Source organism: Dryobates pubescens, chromosome 17 (genome assembly GCF_014839835.1).
Source record: "Dryobates pubescens isolate bDryPub1 chromosome 17, bDryPub1.pri, whole genome shotgun sequence".
Taxonomy (NCBI): domain Eukaryota; kingdom Metazoa; phylum Chordata; class Aves; order Piciformes; family Picidae; genus Dryobates; species Dryobates pubescens.
The window spans coordinates 16785376-16812506 of record NC_071628.1 but is presented as its reverse complement, the minus strand read 5'-3'; the positions used below and the strand labels follow the sequence as shown (position 1 = coordinate 16812506).

At 38.7% G+C, this 27131-nt stretch overlaps 1 protein-coding gene across 1 annotated transcript in view; it reads left to right on the top strand.

Annotated features, from left to right (window-relative positions):
- THSD4 (thrombospondin type 1 domain containing 4) overlaps positions 1–27131 on the top strand; it is a 240197-nt gene that overhangs the window by 37077 nt on the left and 175989 nt on the right. The window contains exon 5 of the mRNA XM_054168869.1: positions 10900–11329. Coding sequence (XP_054024844.1) covers positions 10900–11329 — 430 coding nt within the window. The remainder of the gene's footprint in view (positions 1–10899; positions 11330–27131) is intronic.

Sequence of the window (27131 nt, the reverse complement as noted above, 5' to 3'; positions counted from 1 at the left end):
GATCATAATGTCTGTTGTGCCTCTACTTTCTCGTATGATGGAGGCCTTTGCTTTTGAAAATTCTTGTGCTTTCCTAAGCACAGTGCAAATTTCTGTACCACAGCTGATTTTACACACACACACACACACACACACACAGCCCCTTGGCAAAAGACTGGATTCAAGGTCAGCATTTTAATCTTATTTGCGTAATAAGTTATTTCCATCATGTTAGGAGGGTCCCTGGTGGCTTTAAATCCCATTGTATTGCATAACTTTCAGATTCTTTGGTGGTGACTGTGAAAACTGAATGAGAACAAAAAATGCTATTGGAAAATGAAACTATTAGAATGGCAAACCTGATAGTTTTCATTAAATCTAGAGTGCAAACCTAGAAAGATTACTGGTCTTATCTGAGTTCCTCTAGACATGATTTTTATACTGCAGAACACTGTTCACTAAATGGGTGATACTGGAAATTAAAGTTAAAAAAATAAACCATATGTGTTTTCATAGTAACATACAGTCAGTGGAAACTTTTTTGGCTGTTCCCATTTACTGTAATTTTTACAGACTGCTGTAAAACAACAATAGATGAATGGACATTTGTGACTGAGATAAGCGCAAGTGAGGTGAGATCAAATTGGATGGTTTCTGAGACAAGTATGTTATGACAGCAACAGCAGTCCTTTGAAGCAGTCCTTTGATAGGTTTGTATCATTTAGCAACAAGTGGAAAAGTTCTCTGCTTGCTTCCAGGCAGCTGACAAAGAAATCTTCTGTTTCTTTAGTAAAATTCAAAGTATAATTTATAAGTGTAAGTTTTGACATGCCATGTCAGTGAAGAGGATATTCACTTCAGCTTCTAAAAGTTAGTTCACACATCGCTCAGTTAGGCTTTACAAGATAAGGCTGCCCATGGAGCTCAGGGAGAGAGATAGATTGAGTTACCTACAATTAGAAGCCAAATTTAGGTGGACATTTTATCATAGTGCTATAAATATAGTTCTTGCATAATCAAAATGTGTTAGGAAATGATAATCAGTCACCGGAATAAGGATGGAAACACAAACAGAGAGATGATGGTTTGCTGGGTTGTCTGCTGGAAAAGAAGGGAAGCTCTTCTCAGCTTCAACTAATTGAGTTTTCATTATCACAGCCTTGTTTTTTATTTCACCTAGATAGAATGCATGGAGCATACCATAACAATAAAGAAGAATGAGAAGATAGTAGAAAAAATGCCAAAATACCTAAACATCTTTACAGAGAGGCACATAAGGAAAAGCATTAAAGGCATGCCAAAGGATAACATGATTGAAGAGAGAAAAAGTATCTTGATAGGATATATCATTCATGAACTAGGTTTTAGTCATTCTTTAAGGTGTCATTTTGATGGTATTTTTGATGGTAGAGAAGAGAAAACTTCCATTTTACCTAGATACGCTGAATTAGGATGCTTACAGCTGCCACCTCTGCTTTCTCTGCAAGTGGACTTCAATGGTGGAGCAGCAAAGCTTCTGTGTTCACTTCTATAAGCATAATACATAGTTTGGATGTGGTTCTTAGGAGCAGAAAGACAAAATTACATTTGTCACCAGAATAATGAAATAAGTAAAGCAGGCTTGTATGAATAGTGCACATTTAAAGCAATATGTTAATAAGGAAAGGGTTTCCATGTAGTGCTTTTTGTATTTGGAAGAGGAATGAGAGGAAAGATTTGCATTGAGGAAATAATCCAAAAATCATGAACTACTCAGATGGCTATAGCTCTGTGGTCTTTACTCTGCTGACAGCAGCTGACATGGAAGTCTGCTGTGCTGCTTTGTATCCTGGATAGGGTCAATTTGGATTTCTTGGCTTGTGAGCAATGGAAAAGAAGAGTGTATCAGTTAATGTTAAAACAGAATTTCCTTTCTGAAAGTAGTTCTTTTGCCCTCCTCACGGATGAATTGACCAGGGAAAAGCTTATCACTCAGTTGGCAGCTCCACAATTGACCTTTAAAGGGACAATTCAGTTGTTATTTCCTTAACCAATTTAAGCATCATTAGTCACATGTTCTGATGTAATTTTTGTGACCCGTTCTAGTCAGTTCCAGTTTGTAGAGGTGGACAAATGTGAGACTGATGGACTTTAATGTTCAAGAAGGCATTGTTTTCTCAAGTTCTGAGGATTCATATTTATTGGCATGAGTGTTTGCTTAATACTTAGAAGAATGAAACCCAGCTCAAGTACTTAGCTATTGCTCCTTTCATAATTTCTCTAATAGAATGAGAATATGATACATTTTACCCCAAATCTAATATTATGATTATAAAAGCTTGTTTGGGGTTTGTTTGTGTGCAGGAGGAAGACAGAAGGAGAAGGAGCTGATCATTTTTTGAGGATAAATTTTCCATAAAAATCTAAGAGCAGCAGTAGCTGCTTTGTAGCACTTAAAAGGATTTAAAGCCATATGAGTCAGATGTTTGTTTTCCTTCAGAGTAAAATTCCAAACAGGTTCTATTAGCAATAAAGATCACTTGAGCTATTTCCTGGCAAAATTAATAGCTAGCTGGGGTGGGTTTGGCCTCAGGTTGACATTGTGCTGTCTCACCTCTCATCTGCTTATTAATCCCTCTGATATGCTCTTGGTCTTGCTTATTATTACCTAATTATATCAATTTTTATTACACTCCTGTGACTGTGATTTGAGTGGTATTACCAAAAATAAAAACATGATACTATAATCACAAGCCACCCGAGAAGCTTTCTTAATCTTACTGCTGAACATTTCAATCCTTCCTGAAGTGTGTTGACTGAAGGAGGAGAGGGGAAGTGACAACACTGCTAGCATTCAGTGATATATGAAACAGGGCATTTATCAGTGAGTTATTGCCCAATGAGTAAGGGGCAGAAACACAACAAAGCTGCCATCGCAGTCATAATGCATCTCAGCAGAGTTATGGGGTTACTTGCATTGAATTTCTGTGGGTTTACCTGCAGGTAATTGCATTGCATTGAATTGCATTATTCAGTTAGACCTTAAAGATGATGCTAAGGGGAAAAACTTGTAGACTTGTAATTAAATTTCTTGAGTTTAGAGGTGTTACCCGAGTCATAGAAAAAGACAACTGTAGCATTTAGATATGAATTCTGAAATCCTACATCAGTGTTGGAAGTGACATGAATGAGGATACATAGCACTTGCTGGGAGTTCAGCAAAAGCTGGGATAGCAATTTATTTTACTGGGTGTATTGCAGTGGTGCTAGACTGAGGTATTAGTGGTGATCGCCGAGAATGGAAAGTTTCATTTAAGATCATCCACATGTATTTCTCTTATATTAATCCAATTAATTAAACCTGTTCTCAAGAGGCAATTTACTTTGTGACCTTATGCATTAATTTTACTCTGTCAGAAAAATTGCCTTACCTCCTCCCTACCTCCCATGGTATAGAAATGAGGGAAGAATCACCTTTTCCATTTTTCCACAGAAGATAGACTTTTCAGGCAGAGTTGGTCACTCTGTGTCTTCTAGCCGTTGACATTTTAAGGTCAGATATGCTGACAATAGTTTTAATACTCATATGCACGTATGACAGATGTGAAATACCGAATCTCCGCAAACTGTGGGGTGGTTACCAAAGTTACCAGAAGCATCAACCAAACTAGTTAGTTCCACCATTTTAGTTACTTTCTGAATGAAAAACAATAAAACAAAGCCAGTGCCTACACTGATTTAATTGTGACAAGTCTTGCTGACGAAGTGTTAATAATATGCTGTAATGTGGCAAAACAAGTTTGTGATCATGGCTCTGCTTTTCAATGTGTGATACTTTCAGAAAGAGTGGTTTAACTCTTGTGACCAAGCATTTAACAAAGATAACTGCTCACTGCTGTAAGGCTGTTTTCTAGGTCAGTGAGCAGATAGGCATACATTTCATAATATAAAACAGAGTCAAAGGGCTCTCCTCTTTCATTCATGTTTAAGTGATTTTCTCCAGATTGATTTAGAGCTGGTGAAAAGTGAGTATGTGGAATGCAAAGCTGAACAGGCCTGTGGTACAGTACTGTGAAGTGATACAGAGTGGCTTTTGACCTGATTCAACCAGTGTGTGGAGAGCTCTTCCTTTGGAGCAGATGGAAATATATTTCTGGAACCAGTAAATTCGTTCATTGTTGATAAAAGTTAATCTTGTGAAAGAATCTATTGAATTACTGTGAGGTATAAAGTTGATAGCAGTTATGACCAGGCTAAGACAGTTTATTTTGTGACTTAAGAAAAGGAGAACAAAAACATGCAGAGTGAACAGTCTTTTTAAAGTAAACCTTGTTAGCTGTGTGCCTAAGAATATATAAAACATTCAAGATAATTAAAAGCAGTAGGAGGGCTGTCAAGTAAATAATTGAATAGGCCAGTTGTAGGCCAGTTATGGTTCTGAATTATGGGGGAAGTGCTAGGGATTAAAAATGTGTATCTGAAATTATTTTAAGGCTATTACTTTAGAAGTAATTAAAATAATGAAGTACATTACAAAAATCTACCCATACCGATCCTATGAACAGAAACTTGCATAATTAGGTCTTGGTTTTACCATTTCAAGTGTTGTGTCTGTAAAGACTTCTTTGTCTCTACTTTTTTTTTTTTTTATTAATTACATTGTAATTATTAGAGGATTCTGTCTATAACTTCACTGCTGACAGGAATAGCTAGTGAGTCACTTCTAGTTCTTCAGAAACACAATCAAGGCAACTCTTAAATACTTGAGCTGTGCGTAAATGGGTAGTGTCCTTTAGGGGCTGTAAATTACAGTAATGCAATGTTGCTAAGTAGGTATTTTGCTGTGATCTAAAATACAACTAAAAGCTGCAATAGAAAAGCACAAACCAATATAATTTAGAAGACATTTTGCAGTGGTACATAATGTGGAATATTGTTTGGGAAATAAAGCTATATATCATAGCTGTGCTCTTTCTTCTGTCTTTTCTCCCACTCTCACACATAGAACCTCTGTTCATGATGACAGATCACTATTAAGTTCAGCTTCTGTAGATGCTACCTGGGGATTGATTGCTGTGTTGATAGGGAAAAAATGCAGCCAGCAACACTTTGGAGATTAGATTGATTATAGGCAACTGCTTAATTCCCAAGTGAGAAGAATATGTAAGAACCTGAAGAATGAATGTTTGAGGCCTGGGCACTCAGAGCAGCATCAGGCTACATGTAAAGTTAGACCAGACTCACTGGTGAGGTGAGTTTCCTCACTTCTCTGCTAATTCCAGGAGAGGTTTCCTGATAAAACAAGCCTCTGAAGATTTTGGAAAGTAAAGCTTCAAACTTGCCCAAATTCTCAGCACAGTTATAGGCTGAGCACTGGTTTCCCATCTATCCAAATGCTCTGCGACAAGATTCAGTTTTCTTTCATTGCAGTGGTGGTTGTGGCTGGGCATCCAGGGAAGAAGACTCTCTTCCTTTGCTTGAGGAATAAATTCTCCCAATAGACAAGAGAAAATTTTGGAAAAAACAATCCCAAAGCCTGCAATTCTTGTGCAGTTTTTACTCTTCATTGCTGGTGACACTGGTGGCTGAAGGCTGTCAGCTTCCCAGAACATTGCATTACTCCTTGAGAAACACAGTGAAAAGCTGTGAGTTGAAAATGAGGGAAATAGGTAGTTTTCTTTGGGTTCATTCTAAGAAAAAATTCCAATAGTAGGACAAAATGTTTTCCAGGGTGTCATAGCTGACAGGTTTGGTACTGTTCAACTTCGAAGTCTTTAATTTACAAGAGATGAAGTATTTAGATACTGGGAGATAAGCTAAATGAAATGCTCCAAAGTTCATATGAAATATATTCTTTATTCTTTCTGACATCACTAAAGAGAGAAAACGAGTTATGCTTCAGCTGGTGGCATGCCAGGGAACCTCCATTAAGAGAGCAGTGGGAGAAACGTTAGGAGAAAGGAAGTGATGAAAAAAAGTTAAAAATTAAGAAGGAGATTGGCTTTGTGAAGGACACTTAAGAGAATAGACGGAGGCCCAGGAAATCTGTAATCTTACTTGTGTAATTTAAAGATGCTGCATATCCTTGGTTCAAAGAAGATTCCTTTTCAGTATAAACAACCAGCCTACCAGCTCTGAAGGTACTTTGTGAACCTTAAGAACACTTGAGGTTCAAAGCATTGTTCTTAGCTAGGCTCTCTGAGGCAGTGATAATGCTTTTATTTGCTGACCAGGGCACACGTGTGCTTATGACTAGAATTAGAAAAAGGTACTAGCATAAAATTCCTTTTGGTCCCTCAAAATGTGCTTTGCAGGGCCAGTTTCACTATTCAAAACTGACTTATCCTCAGCATGAGGGAAATTGTGAATAATTAGACCAATAAGAATACTAACTAATAATAATTATTTTTAAATGATTGCTACAATCCTTACACTAATGGAACAGAACCTGATTTTCATACTTGTCTGGGCAAATGTATTTTTGAATTCAATAATATGTTTAGGTTGGCTTAAGTTTAAAAGGACCCATCATTTTTGTTATCAAAGTGCTAAACAGATTTGTCTGAACAATCAGGGAGGTGTGTGTGTTTATGATAATTATGCCCAAAGAAAGAAGATGGCTAGATCTGCATTACACAGCTGTTATGCCTCTACTTGAGATGAACACAATAGATTAGCAATGTCTACAGGCTATGGTCTGACATGAAACACTTAATGCAGGTAGTTGCTTTTCAACATGTATTTTTCTGTTAAGCAGTAATTTGCCTTAGATGATAAGTCTCTTCTTGGTGGCATTTTTCCTAAATAGAGCCATTTTAGGAGTTGTGCTGTTGGGAGTAATATGGCCCTCTGTTAGGCTGCCAGACTCCTTTAATTATTTTTACTCATTTACTCATACTGGGAGACCAAGGACTTGTAAAGACAGAATCTAACCCCTTGTTGGAACAGCTTTGTCAGAGTTGTCTAAAACTCAGATCTTGCTTAATTTGGATTTTCAGGGTTTATCTGAAAGCTGTTGACTGTGGTTCATAACACTCCACTCCTGTAGCAATATATACACAACAACTTATACAAACGCTGGGTTATGAAGGACAGCTCTGTTGGTTTGTCTATGTGAGTCTAATGCTGCACAATCTCACTTCAGCTTAGGTCTGGCTAAGTAGCCACAAGGCTTACGAGTGTGCTGTTACTCTCCAATTCTCTTCCTCTTTTATCTATTGAATTAAATGAGAGTGCATCCAAACTCCAATGTGGGTCATAGTGTGCATTAAAAGGTAAAAAACAGGTAGGAGCTTCCAGGCTGTGCTACAGCAAGGAGTGTGTTCTGTGGCTCATAATAAATACAGGTAGTCATAATGGCAGGTAATAAAAAGTCCTGCTGGCAACTGAAAACTCTCAACAAACCATCAGATTTTGACCTTCTTCCATTTCTTAACAGCAGGTCAAAGCTGGGTTGATTTTATCATAATCCAGTGTCAGTAAGGTTAGTTTAATTCCGAGTATTAACTTAATAGCAGATTTTGTCTGATTTTCCTCCCCCTTTTATTTCTCTGATTCTACTTTCCCCATTGTTTTCTTACTCTTCATGGATCTACATAACATTCCTTCCCTCATTGCTGCAAGACATCATAAATTCTGCCTGATACTTCCTAAGAATTATAAAAGTTAATTACCACTAAGCCATTTTTACAAGTTCTTTTATTATATTGCAACAAACTGCATTCCTAATTTATAAGCATGTTGCCAAGTGTGATAGAAAGATGCTTTAAGGCAAAACAGTGTTCACAATAGTTTCAGCCCATGCAGTATTGGTTTAAGTAAATGAGTGAACACCGATAAAGATATTAAGAATTGGAGGTTGTGTGTTACTCTTTGTTTCCAGAAGTCTTTATGTCAAAGATTTCCTTTTCAGAGGAAGTGTGTTCTCATGAAAGTTCTAGGTCATAATTATCACACAGCCTGAGCAAACTAAAACTTGTATTCAGTGGTACACAATGATGTCTTGGCTTATTCTGGCCCTAACTGTCATGGGGGGCAGAAGCTAAGAGGAGAACTCGCCCTTGATGAGCCTTGATGCAGTCACAGGCACTTGTGCTGGAAACAAAAGCAAATAGAAATCATTCTTCATTTCTTCATCAGGAGGGCTCTAGCAACGTCTCCAAGTTACAGTGTAGGAAAAGAAGCCAGATGAGACAGGACCTGGTTTTGCTTTCACTTCTTAGGGAAGTTGTATGTTTGTTGTTGTGATCAACTGTTTTACACAAAAAAGGTCTGGCTTCCCTTGGAAACAAGTTTTTCTTCTTTTGGCAAAGAATTTCCTGAGATTCCTGCAGCTTTTGGACACTTGCAGTCTTCAACCATGAGTCTTCCAGATACTAGTTATTCAGTGTTTAAGACTACTGTATGCCAGTTTGGTAATTTTTTCCAGGATGAAGAGTTTTCATGACACCATTACTTGCATGTCCATCAGTTATTTTCAGTTCCAACTGACATCCCTGAGATGGAGATCAGTCTCATTTTTGCCCTTTTGCATGACCTCTCCTAGCTTGTCAGGCAGCAGTTCTTCCAGGTGGGTCTAGAAAAGTCTAATGATTGTTGCTGTGAAGGATGTAACATTCAGAAGGCCAGGACAGAGGCATATTGCTCAGTTACTATCAGCTTTCTCTTTCTGTTGTAAAATGCAAGCAACCTGTGAGTAGGTGAAATTCGAAAGGCTAACATCAGTGGACTTGTCACCCTCCATCCACCCTTGTGAACACCACCCCATGCAGCCTGTGCTCCTTGCGATGAAGCAGTAACTTTCTCAATGCCAGGTGTTGTTTTCGAGATTCATATCTCAGTTTGGTGTGGTCAGGTTGAGAAGAAAACTGCTGTCTGTAAGAATCATGAGAGACTGGAGCAAGTGAAAATAAGGAGTTGTATCTCTTTTCCAATATGAACCAATTTCCTTCAAAACTGAAGATGCTTCATGAGAACTATGATACCAAAGAGTTTTCAGAGTGCAGAATATGATTATGAATGTCAAGAAATATTTGTTTTGCTCAGAAATGAAGAGATACATTAGAAATAGGAGCAACATAGGAGGAATCAGTTTAGTTGCCCATTAAAAAAAAAACCACAACCAAAAACTGCTCTCATTTAAACCAAGTTAGGTTTAGTCTCAGTTTCTGAAATAAATCTCATTCCTAATTTCTCTTTCTTTCTGCTCCTGTCCGCTTACAGAAAGCCTTTTTCCATCCCTTAATGTCAAAATCCATTATACTACTTTTTTTCTACTGTAGCTACCAAAACCCTACCTCAGAACACATTAACAGGTATAAACAACTCATGAGTGCTGGTTGCTTATCTGCCAGGGTAAATCAACACTCTTGTTCACACATCCTTGAGCCAGGAAGACTGATTAAAAGCTCCATGTGGCCGTAAAGCTAGAGTGTTGCCTAAATGACTTTCAGTGTTCCCTTGTGACAAGAGTCTTGTGAGAATATAAGAGTTGGGAAGAAAACGTGCACCAGAGAAAACAAACCCAAAGAAAAGTCTCTTTAATCTGGTGGCTGTCTGACATCTGTAACACTTCTGTTGCTAGAAAATAAAACTGTCAATTTATAACCCCCTCTTTTCACTGCAATTCATGTCTATTTTATATATATGTTAAATATAGAAATACATTTTATGGACAGAAAGAAAATTACCTTCTTTTAATGATGTCTCATTTCCTGAGCTGCAAAGGTTACCCAAAACAGCCATATTCACACATTTCTCTGAGCTGCAAGAAAAGTTTTTGCCAGCTTACATCCTTCAGATTGCAGCGTTAGAAATCAGGACCTGGTGCATGCTGAGGTGTAAGGATGACAAGAAAAGTATTTGCAAATGAGCCTATTGCTTGTAGATAAAATTCCAGGATTAACCCACTTGAATGGTATCACCCAAATTAGTTATACAGATTTTGTGACTTTTCACTTTTAATATGGAGCTGAGTTTTTAAACTGAGCCCATTGTGTTGCTCTGAGTGTACTGAGAACAAAGCTACTTTCCAGGGAGTACCGTCTCTTAGAAAATGCTGGTATACGTGTAATGTGGCCTAAAACACAGGGTCTTCAGTAAGTACAAAGAGATCTGTGTGCAAGAGAGCAGACCTGCAACTTCTGCGATTAGTGCTGGGGGCTGTCAAGGTCTTGTGTAGTGTTTTAGTCATGTACAGTGAAAGGTGGGATTTTATCCTATCAGCAAACTGGTGTATCGAGACTTGTAAGTTAATTGTTCTGCTAAACCACAGTTTGTATACTAGATAAAACCCTTAGATGTCGTAATAACAATCTTTTCCTGCATTTGCCACCTTTTCCAGAGGTCTCAGTAAATTTTTGATGTTGCTTATCTATTTTTTCCCCTGTTTTTCTTTCTTAAGTAGCAAATGAGGCAGAACCACAGGAGGCCTTTTAAATGGATACAAAATGTTTAATAACCTTCACCATACTGAATTCAAATTTTCTTCTGTCATTACTCAGATCTGTGGTGGGGATTTCCTGTTGTAATGTTTCTCCTCAGAAACACATTATGAATTTTAGGAATATACAACTTTGGTTCTCTGAATTTCCATTCTAAAGGAGAGTACTAAAGATTAACAACTACCTCCCCCCAAAATGCTGCTTTATGTCATGCCTAAGTATTTGCCTTTGCTAGTTGACACTAAGTGATGTCCCACAAGACTGTGGGAGTCTTGGCTAACAAGTGCCTGAGACTGAGTTCTATCAGTAGACTTCTTCAGAGCTTCCTAATACACCAAGCAAGACTACAGCTCATGCATATTTTCTGTGACAATAGATTGAAATTTCTGGTTACTTGTTGCTTTACAGTGAATAGCTTTGACAAATAACAAGTCATGTAAGTATCAACTGCTCTTTCACTTATGAATTAAGTAATTGTTTTCTCTCTCTCTGTTTTTAGAAGCAGAAACAGAAATCCTATTGGTCCAGGAAAATATGGATATGGAAAAGTGCCATACATTTTACCTTTACAAACTGATACTGGTCAGCAGCCTCAGAAACTTCGGAGGCAGCGACAGTCCTCAAGGAGCCATGTATTTCATCAGAGTCCAAGTCTCATGAACACTTACAGCCAGGCAGCTAGTCCTTCACTTCAACATGGGAATCTTTATCAAGAAGAAAGTGGGCCTCAGACTGGTCATCAAGTGCTGGGACCCTCAGTTTATCAGTCATCCTCATTTCCTATCTCTCAAAGCCTGTTTCAAAGCAGTGAATCCAACCATCATGGGTCTGCGTCACACCAGGGAGTTCATCATCAGCCCCAGCCTCAAAGGGCTGCAGCAATTGTGTGCATTGGCACCTACAAGCAATATAAACTCTGCAACACAAACGTAAGTCCTATACTTAACTTGTTGGACAGCTGTTGCTTTTACCTAGTACACTAAATGTTCACATAGTCAAGAAGTTAAGCTGTATTTTATTAATTTAATGAAGCTTTTTGTGACTATTTTAGTGTCTTGGGGAAATACTGAAACTAGATGTGTAATATAGTTACCTAACACCATACCTTCAAGCATTTTAAGGAATCACTAAACCTAGCAATACCTACAATTCTAATTTGATAGTGGGAGAAACTGAGACATGGGCAAGTTAAATATTTTCTATGTAAGAAATGGAAAAATGGAGTTTCAGTACATGACACTATAAAGGCTTCCTGCTTCTCCACCTTATAAGACTATCCTTTTGGGAATGCTAGTCTTGCCATCACCCAGTAGCCTAGATTACTGCAGTATCTTTCCATGGTGCTGTGTGCACTCTGTAACAGATGCTACTCTTACCAGCATTAAAGCTTTGATTTTGGCTTCCTAGTTTATTGGATAGAAAATCTGTTCTGTGTTAATTTTAAAATAAAACTTACCCTGTTATTACTTCATTCAAAAATGTTTGGCTGGGTGTAGCTCTGTGCTCTGGGGCAATCTCCCATTGTATGTGGAGGGCTAAGTGAAGTTCTGCTGTTTCCTGCGACAAGCATTTTTCATCCTACTCAGTTTTTCAGTTTCTGGCTGTCTCATTTTAGTTATTTCCTAAAGTATCTCTTCTTAATACTTGCATCTTATTTGGGCTATCAATCTAAATGTCACTGACTTGAAGCTCTTATTTGATATTAGAAGACTGGCTTCAATGTGTTGAAATACAGGCCATATTTTCCTGGGTGGGTGCACCCATCTGATTCTAATGCTTCTTAGAAATCATGTTTTGTTTAGTGGAAGCTTGCATAGTGGAGATGTAGCAAAAATTATATGATGAGGATAACAAAAATACGACCTCAGCATATCAAATGAGGGCTTTTTTTGCCTCTCATTGCAGTGTCTATTATGTTTACTTATGAATAAAGTCCATTGATCAAGACTAGAGCAGTTGGTTGAAGAGACCTAATGTGAAAAAAAGCTTTAGTGTATTTGTCTGAACTGGAAAACATGAAAGGGCTAATTTGAGCCTCTGAGAATGATCTATGGTACAAGTTGCTCTTTTGAGAAATACTTCCTGTTTTTTAAAGGAAATGGGAAATGCAGTTAGTGCATTAATTTGGAAAGTTTTCTGTGCTGAACTTTCTCATTGGTGCCCGAGTGATACACAAAGCAAAAAGCTGGACAATGTTCTGCCTGACTTAAGAAATGTAACAAAATCATCTCATGGAAAGAGTTTAGAGCGCAAGGGGTGCGAAGTGAGTAAGTTACAAATGAGTGGAAGAAAGAAGCAATTTCAAATGACCCAAGGTTTGGAGAAGGAAGGTTTGTAGAGGAAATTTGTTGAGAATGACAAGTGGGATGGAGAGAAGAGGGCTGTGGGCTTGTGAAATTAGATGGTAGCAAGACATGCAGGTCTGTAGGATGAATGGTCCAGCCATTAGCAAATTTCTTTCAGTATTAGGGGAACAGGAGTGAACATACTTCAATGCTAATTTTAAAAACTGTTGTTCAAACAGAAGACTTCCCATAGATGAAGAGGAAAAATAAGTGAGCCTACTCTTGCTGCACCTTTGCCATAATTGTATGTATGAGTGCATTTACAAAGAAACCACCATTTATATTGCAAGAGACTTATAATAAAGAAATTCTCCATGATGCAGCTCCTCCTCATAGTGATATTCTTTATTTAGTAACATTTCTGTTGCCCTTGGAGAAGCTGTAATTGCTATTCAGGGTTATTTTTCTCCCTAGAATGTGTAATTAATATAATTATAAAAAAGAAGTTGCTAAGAACAGTTTTGGTATAAAGGCCAAGATGAGGGCAAAACAAGGCCAATAGTGTTTCACTTTGTTTGCTTGCTCTTCCTGATTAAATGCTTCTGCACGTGGGCTTTGATTTATCGGCAGTGACATGTACCAGGGGTCTTGCCAGCACGCAGAGAATAGTATCTTTTTCTTTCTTTTTCTTTTTTTTTAATTCTTCCTGGAGCATACCAAAAATGAAAGTCTCATTTACTGAGAGGAAAGTATGCTGTTAACAGTTGGCCTGCTGTTGGGACACTCCCTCTAAAGTTTCTCCTAAGGGCAGTTAATTAATGACGAATTAAGTCAATCTGCCTTGGTCCATTAGGTCATTTACTCATTATTGTGTATTTATTGGTTTGGTTTTTGTTTTTGTTTTCTTTTAATTAATAGCTGAACTCATTTTACATGACTGACAACTTGATTCATAATAGCTAAACTTGTGGATTTTGGTTACGGAGAACTTCGGAAGTGCTTATATTTGTTCAAGTGTTTCTGCAGGTCATTAAATCTGTGTTCTTATTGTACAAGTGACTTGACTTTTCAGCACGTTGCATATAGGCTTTGTACGTGCTCACTTCAGAAGATACAGCGGCTTATCACCTTCTTCAGCAGGAGACAGGCAGTAGATATCTTTGTGCACCAACAGTACTGATAGATCTTACTAAAACTGTAAGCTATTTGCAGTAGGACTCTTCAGATGCAGTCTGTATCCTGCAAAATGGGGGACTGGTGGGAAAATCCCTCTTACTTCCCCCTCCATTAAAAGAATTATACAGCCCTGTGGGTGAAGTGGAATGCAAACTTGTTTGCCTTGTATGTCACTAGAACGGAGGAAACAGCTCAAATGAACATTTATTTGCTGAGCACTTTTTGTGTTAATTGTCTCAAGCATTGCCAAGTCACCATCACTTCCTCAGTGTCCCAGTGTGTGAGGATCTGTTTGTAAATTCCCTTCAGACTGAGGGCTTCTTTGGCAGTGTATCTGAGGGAGCTTTCAGGGTTCTGGACATTCATGCCTTCTTGGTTTGCTGTGTACATTCGGTGATACAGGTGCCCTTTTTACAGTCAATTTTATCTAATATACTTAATTTTTTTCTAAGACATACAGTGAATTGTGGCTTATTGGCAAAGGCATTAATTCTTAGTTTGTTTCTGTCCTTAATATTCAGAGACTTTATAGCAACCTTTCAGTACTTAAAGGAAGCTTGGGAGAAAGATTGTAGAATCATAGAATCAATAAGGTTGGAAAAGACCTTAGAGATTATCAAGTCCAACCTGTCACCCAACACCTCATGATCACTAAACCATGGCCTCAAGCACCATGTCCAATCCCTTTTTGAACACCTAAAGATGAAGAGAGACTTCTTACTAAGGCATAGTGGCATGACCAAGGGGCAACCATTTTAAACTGAAAAAAGGTAGGTTTAGATTGGAAATATGGAAGAAATATTGTGTGATAAGGGTGGTGACACTGGCCCTGTTGCCCAGAAAGCTGGTGGATGCCTATAATGGTTTAAATCAAAACAACAGGTTAACCTGCCTGCTCAGCCCTCAACACAGAAGTGACACACAAAACTCTGGGTTGAGATAAAGAGATAGGAATTTAATATAGCATAATATAATTCATAATTACAGAAACACAGAATTGTCAGGGTTGGAAGGGACCTCAAGGATCATCTAGTTCCAACTCCCCTGCCATGGGCAGGGACACCTCACACTAGATCAGGTTGCCCAGAGCCACATCCAGCCTGGCCTTAAAAACATGCAGGAATGGGGCTTCCATCACTTCCCTGGGCAACCTTAGCTTAGCCTACTTGCAGAAAAGCACAGTGAAATGCAGGAAAGAAAAAACCAGCATGAGATAGAAAACAAAAACTCCCTGTGTGCTACCCTACTCCTACCCATCTCATGGCCATACCTGCCCAAATGAGCCACCACCCAAAACCCCAGAATCCAGAAGCAACAACTGGAGCAGGAAACCTCCCATGTTACAATCTGAACTTCAAGCCCCATAATATTTTGCTCCAGCCAGGATGTTTGTTTTGAAGATGGCCTGAGGCAGGATGATATAAATAGCAGCAGACTAAAACACAACCTATGACAATGTCCCATCCTTGAAAACATTCAAGATCAGGTTGGATGGGACTCTGAGCAACCTGATCTAGTCGAATATGTTCCTGCTCACTGCAGGGAAGGTGGAACTAGATGATTTTTTTTAAAAGGTTGTTTCCAACCCAAACCTTTATCTGATTCTGTGTTCTCTTTGGTGGTGAATTGAGGCCAGAAGGCCCTGCTCCATGACAGCTTGTTACTGCTCCTCTTCTGCAGTTCTCCCTTTCCAAATTGCACCATTACAGTGGAGTCTGAAGTCACATAGTCATCATGTCCACTTAAATGCTCTGGTTAGAAAATCTGTGAAATAAAATAGTGACTGTTTCAGTGATTGAAGTACTGTGCATCAAGGAGTTATAAATAAATAGATTCATGTATGAGTTTCACCATGAAAATCAATACAAAATGGGTGTAAAATCTCAGTTGTATTTAGCTGTGCATCAAGGTATGTTTTTGAACAAGTTTATACCTTCACTTTTATATGAATTTGCAAAACCCTAGCTAAAACATATGAAAGACTACTTGTTGGGACTTCACTGAGATATTTATGGATGAAGTTTTGCTGAGCTTGCCCATTTTCATTCACAGTTGCTAGTTTTGCCCATTGGTTCATATGGATTACTCTTGAGTCTCCAGTTAGACTATGGTGCCTTTCCCAGTGTTTTATGTGACTGCTACTTAGCAAGAAATCAGTCGTGGTTTTGAGAAGTATCTAGATCAGATCAGGAAACAGATTACTTTTACTTTTCTATTCCGACACTTCAGCTTTCCATACTATTGTTCTGGTAGCAGAGCTATGGAAAATTCAGCTTTGGGCTCTGAAAAAAGAGTTCCTTACCTGGATCTGCGCTGCTGTGTGGAGAGCACTTGAGAAAGGCACCTTAGAAGAGAATACAAAGTAGCTAAAAATACACTTTTGGAAATGGAGAGATTTTACAGTTGAGGAGATGAGGTAAGGTAAAAGGCTCAGAGCCAGAGCCAGTTCCCAGCTCTATCATGATAGGATATATTGATGTATTTAATTTCCTAAAGAATATTAATGATGATTATACTAATTTTGACTGATGTGAATTAAAACTTTTCCACTGGAAGCCTTTTTGGATTCTAATTAAATAGAATTGAAATGTTCTGCAGGAACGTGTTGAGTCCATTAAAAACTGATGTGCTTTTCTGTCACCTAAGCACATAGGTAAGCATTGGCAGGCTCCCTTGGCACCTGGCATCTTGGATCATTTCACCAGCTTGCTGGCATTCTGCCCAGGCATTTTGGAAAGTTTTCCACTCTATAAAAACATTGAAACATTTCCAGCATTTCAAGTTTTAACAAAGGTAGAAATGGAATTGTTCCATTTGGTACAGAACAGAAAGTGTAATTCCTAGATAAGTCTTTTCAGAAGTGACATGGGGTGCTGCAATGATGCATGCACCCTTTAAAGTAGGTGAGATGCTCAGATACTGGGTAAGAGCTGAACAGAAGACCATGTATTTTTAAGAGGAAAACTGAAAAGATCCTTATTCTCAAAGAGCTACTGTGTGGTTTATTTATTTTCTCATTTTGCAATTTGTATAGAGTAGGTGTTTGACACAAGTGGCAAAGTGGGGTTGTGGTGACATATCTTTTCCTGAGGAAATTTATCTTAATGTGAGGAATTTCCCCTGCCAGCACTGTGGGATTGCATGTATGTTTATTAGTCTGATATTCTGTGGGTGTATAGGAAACTTATTAAAAGCTCTCATTACCTTGGGTTGTGCTGTCCTTTCTGTGACTGTTTTGATATTGGCAGTACAATGTTTATAACTCCTGATTCAGAATGTGTTGTCACTAATGTGAGCTTTGTGTAACATGGGTACTGGCACAGAGATAATGCTCCTAAAATGTCCTATGTAGTTTGATCAATTGTCCTTTGCATATAAGAGTCAGAGACATCTTTGATAAGGCTCTTGGACCACAGTTATTCCCTCTGCATCTCCACATTGTGGCTCTATGATCTCTCCTTCAACAACTGAGAACATTGTGTTAGATTCTGCATAATTTTGCATAAACATGGGAAACTGCCTTAAATAATTAGAAAACTATGTTGGGGTAACTTTAGAAGCTCTCTTAAATAGTTTTATTCCACGAGCGTTCTCTTCCTGTGGCAGTAACAGAGCCCGGTTAGCTGTTGTGCACAAATCAGTTATTGCTAGGTTAACAGAGTGCTTCATGAGATGTGGTTAGCAGTGGTACTTCAGGACTTTAAAAATACTACAGGAAACACTGAGCTTTGTTTTTCTTCTGTGAGGATTGTTTTATAGTTCTGAGCCTGGTAAGTGGGTTGTATAGTGAAGTCGGAGAGGTCTATATACTGGTTGAAGTTGAGTGGATTTGTGTGTAAGAACGGCTGAAGATTCAGTCAGATTTATGTGTAGTGATGTCATGATATAAAAATCATCTACATGCCTCAAAATCGAAACCAAAATATGTACCAGTTGGTTACAAAATATGGATCACTTGGCAAAACCATGTGTTTCCTAGCTTACTGGTGAGCTATGAACAATGTTTCACGTAGCAACTAGAATTGCCTGCAAAGTTAAAGTTACCTCTCTAATTCATGGAGAGGACAGGAAAGGGAGAAAGAATCCACAGTTACCCGATCACTTTGTCAGTTTTGAATAGCAGCATTAGCACTTAAAATATTGAGTAATTAGAAAATTTGATTCAAATACTTGTTGAAATGAAGCAATATTTCTTTTGTTCTGCCATAAAACATGGCTGCAGGGTGGTTAAGGTGCTTTGCCTGGTTACTGTGCGTACATAACCTGTGTGCCAGATTTTAAAGAGGCAACTAATCAATGAAAATTGTGACTTCAGCATTACACCCAGACAGTTGCATTCCTGACATATTTGTAGATGTCTTCAATAGGGTGCTGTAAATTTGAGCAGTTGTCATTTATGAATATAGACACATGTTGTGGGAGGTATTTTAAGGTGTTTCAACTTGTCTTTGTTTCTTTTTGTCAGTTCATATTGACAAGTTTTTGTCTGAAATTCTGGTGCATAATTATTCAACACTGCTATAATTTGAAGAAGAAATTTACTTTTTACTTGTGGTCATTTAATTGCACCCAGGATTTTGAAGCAGAGGAAGCAGCAGATGTCTAGAAGCTTTGGTCAGAGGAAATCCCTTGAATTAATTTTCATTTTTTTATTTATTTTTAAATTTAGCTTGGGTTTATAACCACTTGTTCACTATTCCCATTAATGACAGGTATAGAAAGCACTTAATGTCAGATGTCAATGTCTGCTTTGGTACATGAACAGAGTAATTTTTCCTGGTATTTTTAGGAGATTAGTTCAGTACTGCTGAACAAGTATAAGACACATTTAGAAGCCAGACAGCAGGAAAAGACCATAAATTACATGAATACAAGAGTCTGCAGTGGAAGTACCTAGCAGTACAGTCCCAGTCTTCTCTTGTACTGACTGAGAGCAGTGGAGTAAGAAGCAAGTGCAGAATCATAGAATTGTTAGGGTTGGAAGGGACCTCAAGGATCATCTAGTTCCAACCCCCCTGCCATGGGCAGGGGCATCTCACACTAGATCAAGTTGCCCAGAGCCACATCCAGTCTGGCCTTAAAATCCTCCAGAGATGGGGCTTCTACCACCTCCCTGGGCAGCCTGCTCCAGTGTCTTACCACCCTCACGGTGAAGAACTTCTTCCTATCATTCAATCTGAATCTACCCATTTCTATTTTTGTTCCATTCACCCTAGTCTTATTATTACCTGACACCCTAAAAAGTCCCTCACCAGCTTCCTTGTAGCCCCCTTCAGATACTGGAAGGCCACAGTAAAGTCTCCTTGGAGCTGCCTTCTCACCAGACTGAAGAGCACTAACTCTTTCAGTCTGTCCTCATAGGAGAGGTGCTCCAGCCCTCTGATCTTCCTCATGGCCCTTCTCTGGACATGCTCCAGCACCTCCAGATCCTTTCTGTAGGGGAATAGGGGCTCCAGAACTGGGTGCAATACTCCTGGTGGGGTCTTGTAGACGACAGAGAATGTAATCAATATGGGAGACCAACATGATCTCGTATTGTTCCAGTATTGTACGAGTATTGTTCTAGTATTGTGCCTACCAAATGTTTATTAAGGGAACCTTTACAGCTTATATAGACTTGGAGAGCATCGTTGGCATAGCTTCACTGGTTCCTCACGAGTGACCACACATCGTAGTACTATTGATTATTGGTTAAACTAGTAATAACACATGAGGTGGTTGATGCACGTGCGCGTCATGTTATTCCAAGATAACTCTCTGTGTTTATAGCTACCAGCGTCCTGCTTTAGTTACATGGTGCAGGCGTAGCATTGTTTTGCTAAACTGCTAGCTACTTCTGCACTTATGGTGAGCATGGCCTACCACCATGTCAGGCTCTAAGCCTATACTGCCAGATTGCTCACACTGCTTATTGCCACCATTACCACAGGGTCTCACCAGAGCAGAGTAGAGGGGGAGAATCACCTCCCTTGACCTGCTGGCTGTGCTTCTCTTGATGCAGCCCAGGATGTGATTGGCTTTCTGGGCTGCAGGTACACACTGGTGGCTCATGTGGAGCTTCAAAGTTAATCTAAGAGTGCTGAAAAATAAGTGGTCTGTTAAGCAAAGCTGTTGATAGAGTTTTTAATTTAGTGTATTTTTTTAGTATTATTTTTAAGCAGGGCTAGAAAAGAACAACTTTCCTGGCTGACTTCCTTTCAGCCACTGAAATAAGAGAGGCACTTATTTTGAAAAAAATTAATCAGAATACTTGGGGCATGGGAAAATTAAGCACTTCTTTCATCTTGTTTGTCTTCAGACTCTTTCTTGGATGAAATACTTGAGTCAACAAAATGAGATTAAGAGATACCAGGTATGGGAAGTTTCAGTCTGAATGGTTAAAGTTCGATGAACCCATAAGTAAACAGGCAGTGCTACCAGCTGTAACTGTAACAAAACATTGTAAATTATGGTAAATGTATCTACTAGGTAGTTTAAAGTGCCTTTTTCAGTTGTTTTTTCTTTTAAGCAGTCTGACCTAGGAAGAAATAATATATTTCAGAAAGAGTGTAGGAGTATGTTGTGTCAGAAACTAATTTTTGCTGGAAACAAGAACTCTAAAATACAGATAATCTTGTGTTTTGTTACACTTGGGTCCTGCAAAATCACAGTGCTTTTTAAGTTACATCTACGTTACTCTACATTGGTTCATGTTTTGTGGAAAACAAATTGTTGCACTTTTTAGGTTGGTGGTTTGATTGTTGTTCTTTGTCCAGTTCTGGGCTCCTCAGTTTAAGAAGGATATTGAGACACTTGAACGTGTCCAGAGAAGGGCAGCGAGACTGGGGAGAGGCCTTGAGCACAAGCCCTATGAGGAGAGGTTGAGGGAGTTGGGATTGTTTAGCCTGGAGAAGAGGAGGTTCAGGGGGAGACCTTATTGCTGTCTACAACTACCTGAAGGGTGGTTGTATCCAGGAGGGGGTTGGTCTCTTCTCTCAAGCAACCAGCATCAGAACAAGAGGACACAGTCTCAAGCTGCACCAGGGGAAGTTTAGGCTCGAGGTGAGGAGAAAGCTCTTCACTGAGAGCGTCATTTGTCATTGGAATGTGCTGCCCAGGGAGGTGGTGGAGTCACCATCCCTGGAGGTGTTCATGAGGGGATTGGATGTGGCACTTGGTGCCATGGTCTAGTCATGAGGTCTGTGATGGCAGGTTGGACTTGATGATCTTTGAGGTCTCTTCCAACCTTGGTGATTCAGTGAAAAATTAAAAAATGCATTATTTCAGCAAACTTACCAGAATACACTCTGCCTGTAGTAACATTTGTAAATCTGGGCCTGTCCCTTGTTGTCACTCAGAATAGATATTCTGCTGGAAAAATGTTGTGGCTATTGCTTCGACAAGAGTTTTCGAGTTAACAAGTGGAACATCAGGGTAATACAAACTGGAAACTTAGCTAAACTTTCAATCCTTCTGCTGCAACCATTCAGGTAGTCCCTCCTCTCACACAAAGGCCAGTCATTTGAATGGAATTCATGGAACTGAGTTTCCATTTAAATGGATTAGTCTTTCAAATACGTAAAGGATTATTCCCACCTACTGCTGAAGCTGGTAGAATAAAAGAGTAAGGTAGTGAAACCGATGTGACACAAAGACTGCAACTTAGAAAGAACAGGCAGCTCAAACAACAGTGTTTTTTAAAAATGAAATAAAATAACAGCTGGAAAGCCTGCAATCACATTTTATTACATTGGCATAATTTTATATAGTCTATGAGGACTATATATATCATCCTAGCATCGAGTTGTTGATTTCACTAGAATTACATTAATGTTGCAGATTATTTCAATGCTGATATCAATGGTGCCTTTCAAAGAGTTATGGAGTTGCTAGTATAGAGTATGTTTTTCTACTATACTGAATGCTGCTGTATTAAAGCAGCTATCCTTGGTACATAAACCTCATATTTTCTGAGGAGAGCTACTAAAACTTGCTCTACTTTCTGGATGCATTTGAACAAGGCTGAAAACTTCCATGTTAAGGCATCCTTCAGACTTTGAGCCAGACTGGGCTGTATGAAATGGAAATAACTTTTCATTGATTTCCCGGTAAATGAGTCGATAGTGTGCAGCTGAAGCAACTTGAGCAGTATGTAATGTTTCAATAAGTAGATATTTGGATGGAGAGATTCTTGTATTTGGTGTTTTGTTTTTAATGCAGCATATTTATACAGAAAAAAATTGATACCACTGCTGAGACTGAGAACAGCCTTGGTACAAGGTAGTTATGATTTCTGTTGCAAATACCCAGCTTTTGATGCTTGATTGGGATCATGTAAAGAATATCCTTTACACTGCAGTCTCAGTACTGAAATGATTCTTCATTAAGGAACCTGGGCACTGAAAGAAGTTTGGGATAGTAAAATAGTAACTACATTTTGAAGGGGGGAAAAAAGGGTTCTGGAATGCAGTGGTAGTCATCTGATCTTTAGCTGGCTCAAAAAAAGATGAGCAGCAGGCAACCAGCTAGATCATTGGAAGGTGTGAACTGAGATAGCTCTGACTTCCATGACATACTTGCGTATCTCTTTACACCACACGATACTCTGTTCCAGCATGGTCTGTTCCCAGTATTTGTCTTTGTTTTCTTTTTGTTAAAGATGGATGTTCTAGAAACCAATTATTGGTTTTCAAATTGTAGGGGTTTGGGGTTTTTTTTGGTGGTTTTGTGTAGCCTCTTGGTGTTTGGTTTGTTAGTTTGTTTGGGTTTTTAATACATAATTTGTAAAATTTTAGCAACAGACAGAAATGGATTATTTCTTTGATGTATTTTTGGTACTACGGAAGAGCTGTACTGTTAATTTTCCTAGTATAGCTCTTTGGTGAGCCACTCCTATGCTTATAGTGCTAAATGTTTCCAGTCACGCACATTAGATCAGTGTATATGCTTTGCGTGGGATGGATGACTGGCTAACATTGTGTTTAAAACCAAAGCTGGACTTGAATCTTTTCCAAGTTGCAGAAAATCTTAAATAAAATAAGTGATTTCAATCTAATCAGATTCTGATTCTGTTAGTGGGTATTTTAAAAAAGCCACAAAACTGTAAAGTTTTTTTCTTTTTCTCTCTGTTTGGTTGATCTCTCTTACTCACTATTAGACAGATTGTGTTTTCAGCTGTGAAGTGCTATGGAAAGGGAAAAAATGTGAAGCTGTAGCAGATGCACTTGCCATGTTATAGATTAATAACCTACCTGTCTGAGACATTGCAAAGTCAATAAAGATTAGGTTTAGGAAACACTTCAGATAGTTTTCTAGCTAAATTCAGAGGAATTTCTTGGTACAAAACTGAAATAATTAACGGAAAAAAGGGGTCTTAAATTACAGACTAAAATGGTAGCAGTTCCCTTATCCATGGCAGTGGGAGACAGCACGTATCTTTGGAAATGAGGAACCCTGGTGTGCAGCTCTGCTATGGACCATTTTCTTTTTCTCAGACATGCTGGTGCTGAATGGGATTTGGTAGAAATAGAATGGTTTTGTATTGTGCATATATCTAAGTTCTTTTCTGTCTGGGACAAGCAGCACCTTGATAGAAGTGAGGAAAAAGAGAATGTCTGTGACTATTACTTGCTCCCTTAGACTCTTCATTGCTTCAGAACATCTCTCTGGTTAGTAAAAAAAGTTAGTTTATGATGGTTGTCAGAACTAAGCTTAATTGCCATTGCAGCATACACGTAGGTGTAAATTCATTGCTTGAGGCAGTGCTGAGATTTTGGCAGCACGGGTGCTCGTTCCTCATAAACTTGCACAGATACCATGGCATTCACAGATGTCCATTTTCATTCCAGGTCAAGGCAAACATTTATAGTGTATTGTCTGTGGTCACAGGCTGTAACCAGAGCTGGTGAGCACCATTTTTTACTGCAGAACTGTTCTTAATATAATTTTTTTTTATTTTGCCTTTTAAAATCCCTTCTGTAGTTTGGTTATCAGGAGCGTTAATTCCATTGTAATAAAAAAATCCGCCAGATGTTTCCTTCCACGGATCTCTAGACACACTTAGTATAGCATATTTCTTTTTTCAGTTGTCAGACAGTTGTCTTAGTTCTGATTTTTACCAATTGTAACAGACTACAATTGGGGAAATAAGAGAGTCTGCAGTAGTTTAAATGTATCCATTGCTGTCTTCCACTGCGTGTTCAGCTCGACAAAAGTAGATTGCCTTGATTCCAAGTAACACTGATGTGATGGACAGTCCTTGCCAATGCAAAGATAACTTAGCAGAAGAATTAAAATTTGGAGGGCCTGTAATTCTGCTTTCAGATGTGGACATGGAACTGCCATAAGTTTCAGGAAGATGAGGCACCAACCAGCACTTGAGAGCAAAAGTTCACTGCAGACTTTGTGGATTGTTGCGTAAAGAACTGGCATTTTTATGGTATGCATATTGCGAGGACATGCCACTTGAGAGAGAATGTTCTGGAAATGAAAGAAGAGTCTTTAGATTATGGTTTCAGAAACAAGTATTTTCATGATTTTTCTTTGGAGATTTGTTTATTCTTTGGAGATGTCTTTATCCTCAAGAATGTCAAAGGATTAATATGATTAGGTAGAACCACTGCAGAAATGAAAACTAGAGTATAACTAGATTACCTGGACTTAATATATAGTGTTTCATACATTAGAAAAATATTAATTATGAATTATGATTGAGCCTAGAAAATCCAGAACTGTGGGGCCTTGGAAAAAAAGAGTCTGCCAGTTGCTGTAGGTCATAAGAATGAAACAGTGCCAAGAACCTTAGTCAGTGTTTTAATTGCCTTTGAGGTGGTTTCAGGATCAAAATGGCCCATTTATGCAATTCTAGAAGTACATTATCACAGTGCAGCTTTGCTAACGGCAGGCGTGCATCCAGTGGGATCACATCTGCTGGCAGGCTGATAATCTTCTGGTGGTTTGCCAGCACTTCATTAATTAACCAAAGTGTCAAAGATTTGTTAAAAACTGCTTTTTGAATGTTTACTGAAAGCCTAAAAACAATTATGGTGGTTTCTTTGTTTTTCACAGTTTTAGCGGTACTAGCAGCTCATTTTAATACAGCTGTAATGGTACACAACAAAGACAAGCACTGTGTGTTGCCATCCTTCAGAGTGCTTTCATACCTGCATCTCTCAGATGAAATTGAGACATAAATAAAGCTACTGTTTCAGAAGTTGTAGACATAGGCCTGAGGTCACAAAGCATCAAGGGCTATTTCCAAAATGTTTTGTCTTGATCACTGGTTGCCTCATCAGCACTGTACTGTGCTGCTGCTGTGCATTTCGTGTTTTGAAAGTACAGAAGGAACATTGAAACAGCCACACCAAAATGCAGCAGTGGAAACTCTGTAAGTGTCTTACCTTCTGTGAGACTGTCCAGCACTTTGAAGGTATTTAGTTGAATAAAGTCTTGCATGCGTGATTTACAGCATTGATTTTTTCCAAGCAGCATATAGTTTACTAGATAATTTATGTCTGCCTCTACACAATGGAATGTGAGATTTATCTTAGTAGATGCAATATATATTTCTTGCTGATCTGGCCTCCACAGACCTAGCTTGAAAAGCGTATTTTATATCTTTTTCTAGAAAAGTCCAGAGAGCTCATCCTGTATCAAAACCTCTACAAAAACTTTATGTAACTCTGTCAATCATGGGGCCAGGGGGAGGGGAGGGAAAAAGGTTTTGAGGAAAAAATTAAATTCTAGATCTGTTGTTAATAAAACAGTGAATCAAAGTCATCAATAAGAGAAGAAAAAACAATGTTTTCAAGTCTCTATCAAGCACAGCACGATCCTAATGCTCGTGTGTCACTGAGGGGGAACTGAGGGAGAATCACACAGTGAGGTTAAATAGTTTAGCAAAGTTCATTCCAAAAGCCTCTGGAAGATTTTGGAAAGAGATCCATGCTGGTTAAATCCTAATACTCTGGCTTAGGCACAGGAACATTCTTTACCTGTAAACATGCCAACACGCCTGCTTTTTAAGGCAGAATTGCTATTAGTTTGGCAGAGAGCCAGGAGAGGTGCAGGGACCCTGTCATGGGCAGCCCTTCAGACACTGTAAGCCAAGTACAGGTGTGACCTGCTCCATAATGTAGGCCACATGCTGCAGGGAATTGTACGATGGAAAAACCTGTCTTTACCCCTGCCCTCTTCCAGTACCTCCCAGCCATGTGTGTAAACAGGGAAGCAAATGGTGAGCTCTGTGAGGCACAACTGTTAGTGTAAATAACAGCTTTCTTTAGGGCTGTCATCTTTTCATCACAGATGCACTTCTAAGAGTTTTACAGTCAAGCTATATGTGTTTGTGACAGAAATAGTAGCTTGAGTGTAAAGATACAGAGAACTCTCAGGGAATAAATAAAACATTACAGACTAAATAAATAAACTAAATAAAACTACAGACAACCCTATAGTAGTTTCACTTGTACAGCATCATGTTTTTTCCTTTTAGTGATAACAATGTATTTTCTGCCTTAAAGATGTGCCAGAAGTCCACAAAGACCAAGAGAAAGTGCCTGGCACTCTTAGCTCTTCTGAGAAAGGCTCTTGGATGTTTGTTTTTTTTTCCCCAAGGAGGCTAAGCAGCAGGTGGAGTAAACCTGTCACTTTCTTCAGCTGTGCATGAAGAGTGTAGGCAGGGTTAATGAGGGAGGTATAGCTGTTAACTAGTTTACACACAGAGTATAAAGGCATTTAATACTTAGTGATTCATAAACTGTATTAAGTTTGAGTAGTTGTGTTTGTAGTTAACTCTTCATAAAACAGTTTAAAAGACATTTAAAAATAAAAATGAGTATGATCTGCATAAAGAATAAAGCAAGACCTGATCTTACTCTCAAATTTGTACTCCAAATTTTATTTCATAATTAAACTTTGATGAAAGAAAAGGAGGAAGGACAAATGAGTAAGGACTTTTAAATAGGTGGGAAGGCTGCTGAGTTAGCCTTTTCTTCTGATTTCATCTTAGTCCACACAGTGTTAGTATCTTTGTCAGTCCTTTGCCCTGCTTTAAAGCAATGGGGCCTCTGTCCTGTGGGCAACTTTCAGTAGTTTTAAAACAGAAATTGTAGCTATATGAAAATGATCTCAGAAGGGGCAAGTGGCACTACTTTTTTGGCAAGAGCAGTGAATATTTTCATCTTTTGATTCATATGTTGTCTGCAGTTGGTATGAACTGGGTGTACAGGAAGTGGTTTATGAGCCAGAAATACTGGTACACAAGAGCACAAGCTCAAGGCTTGGAACAGGA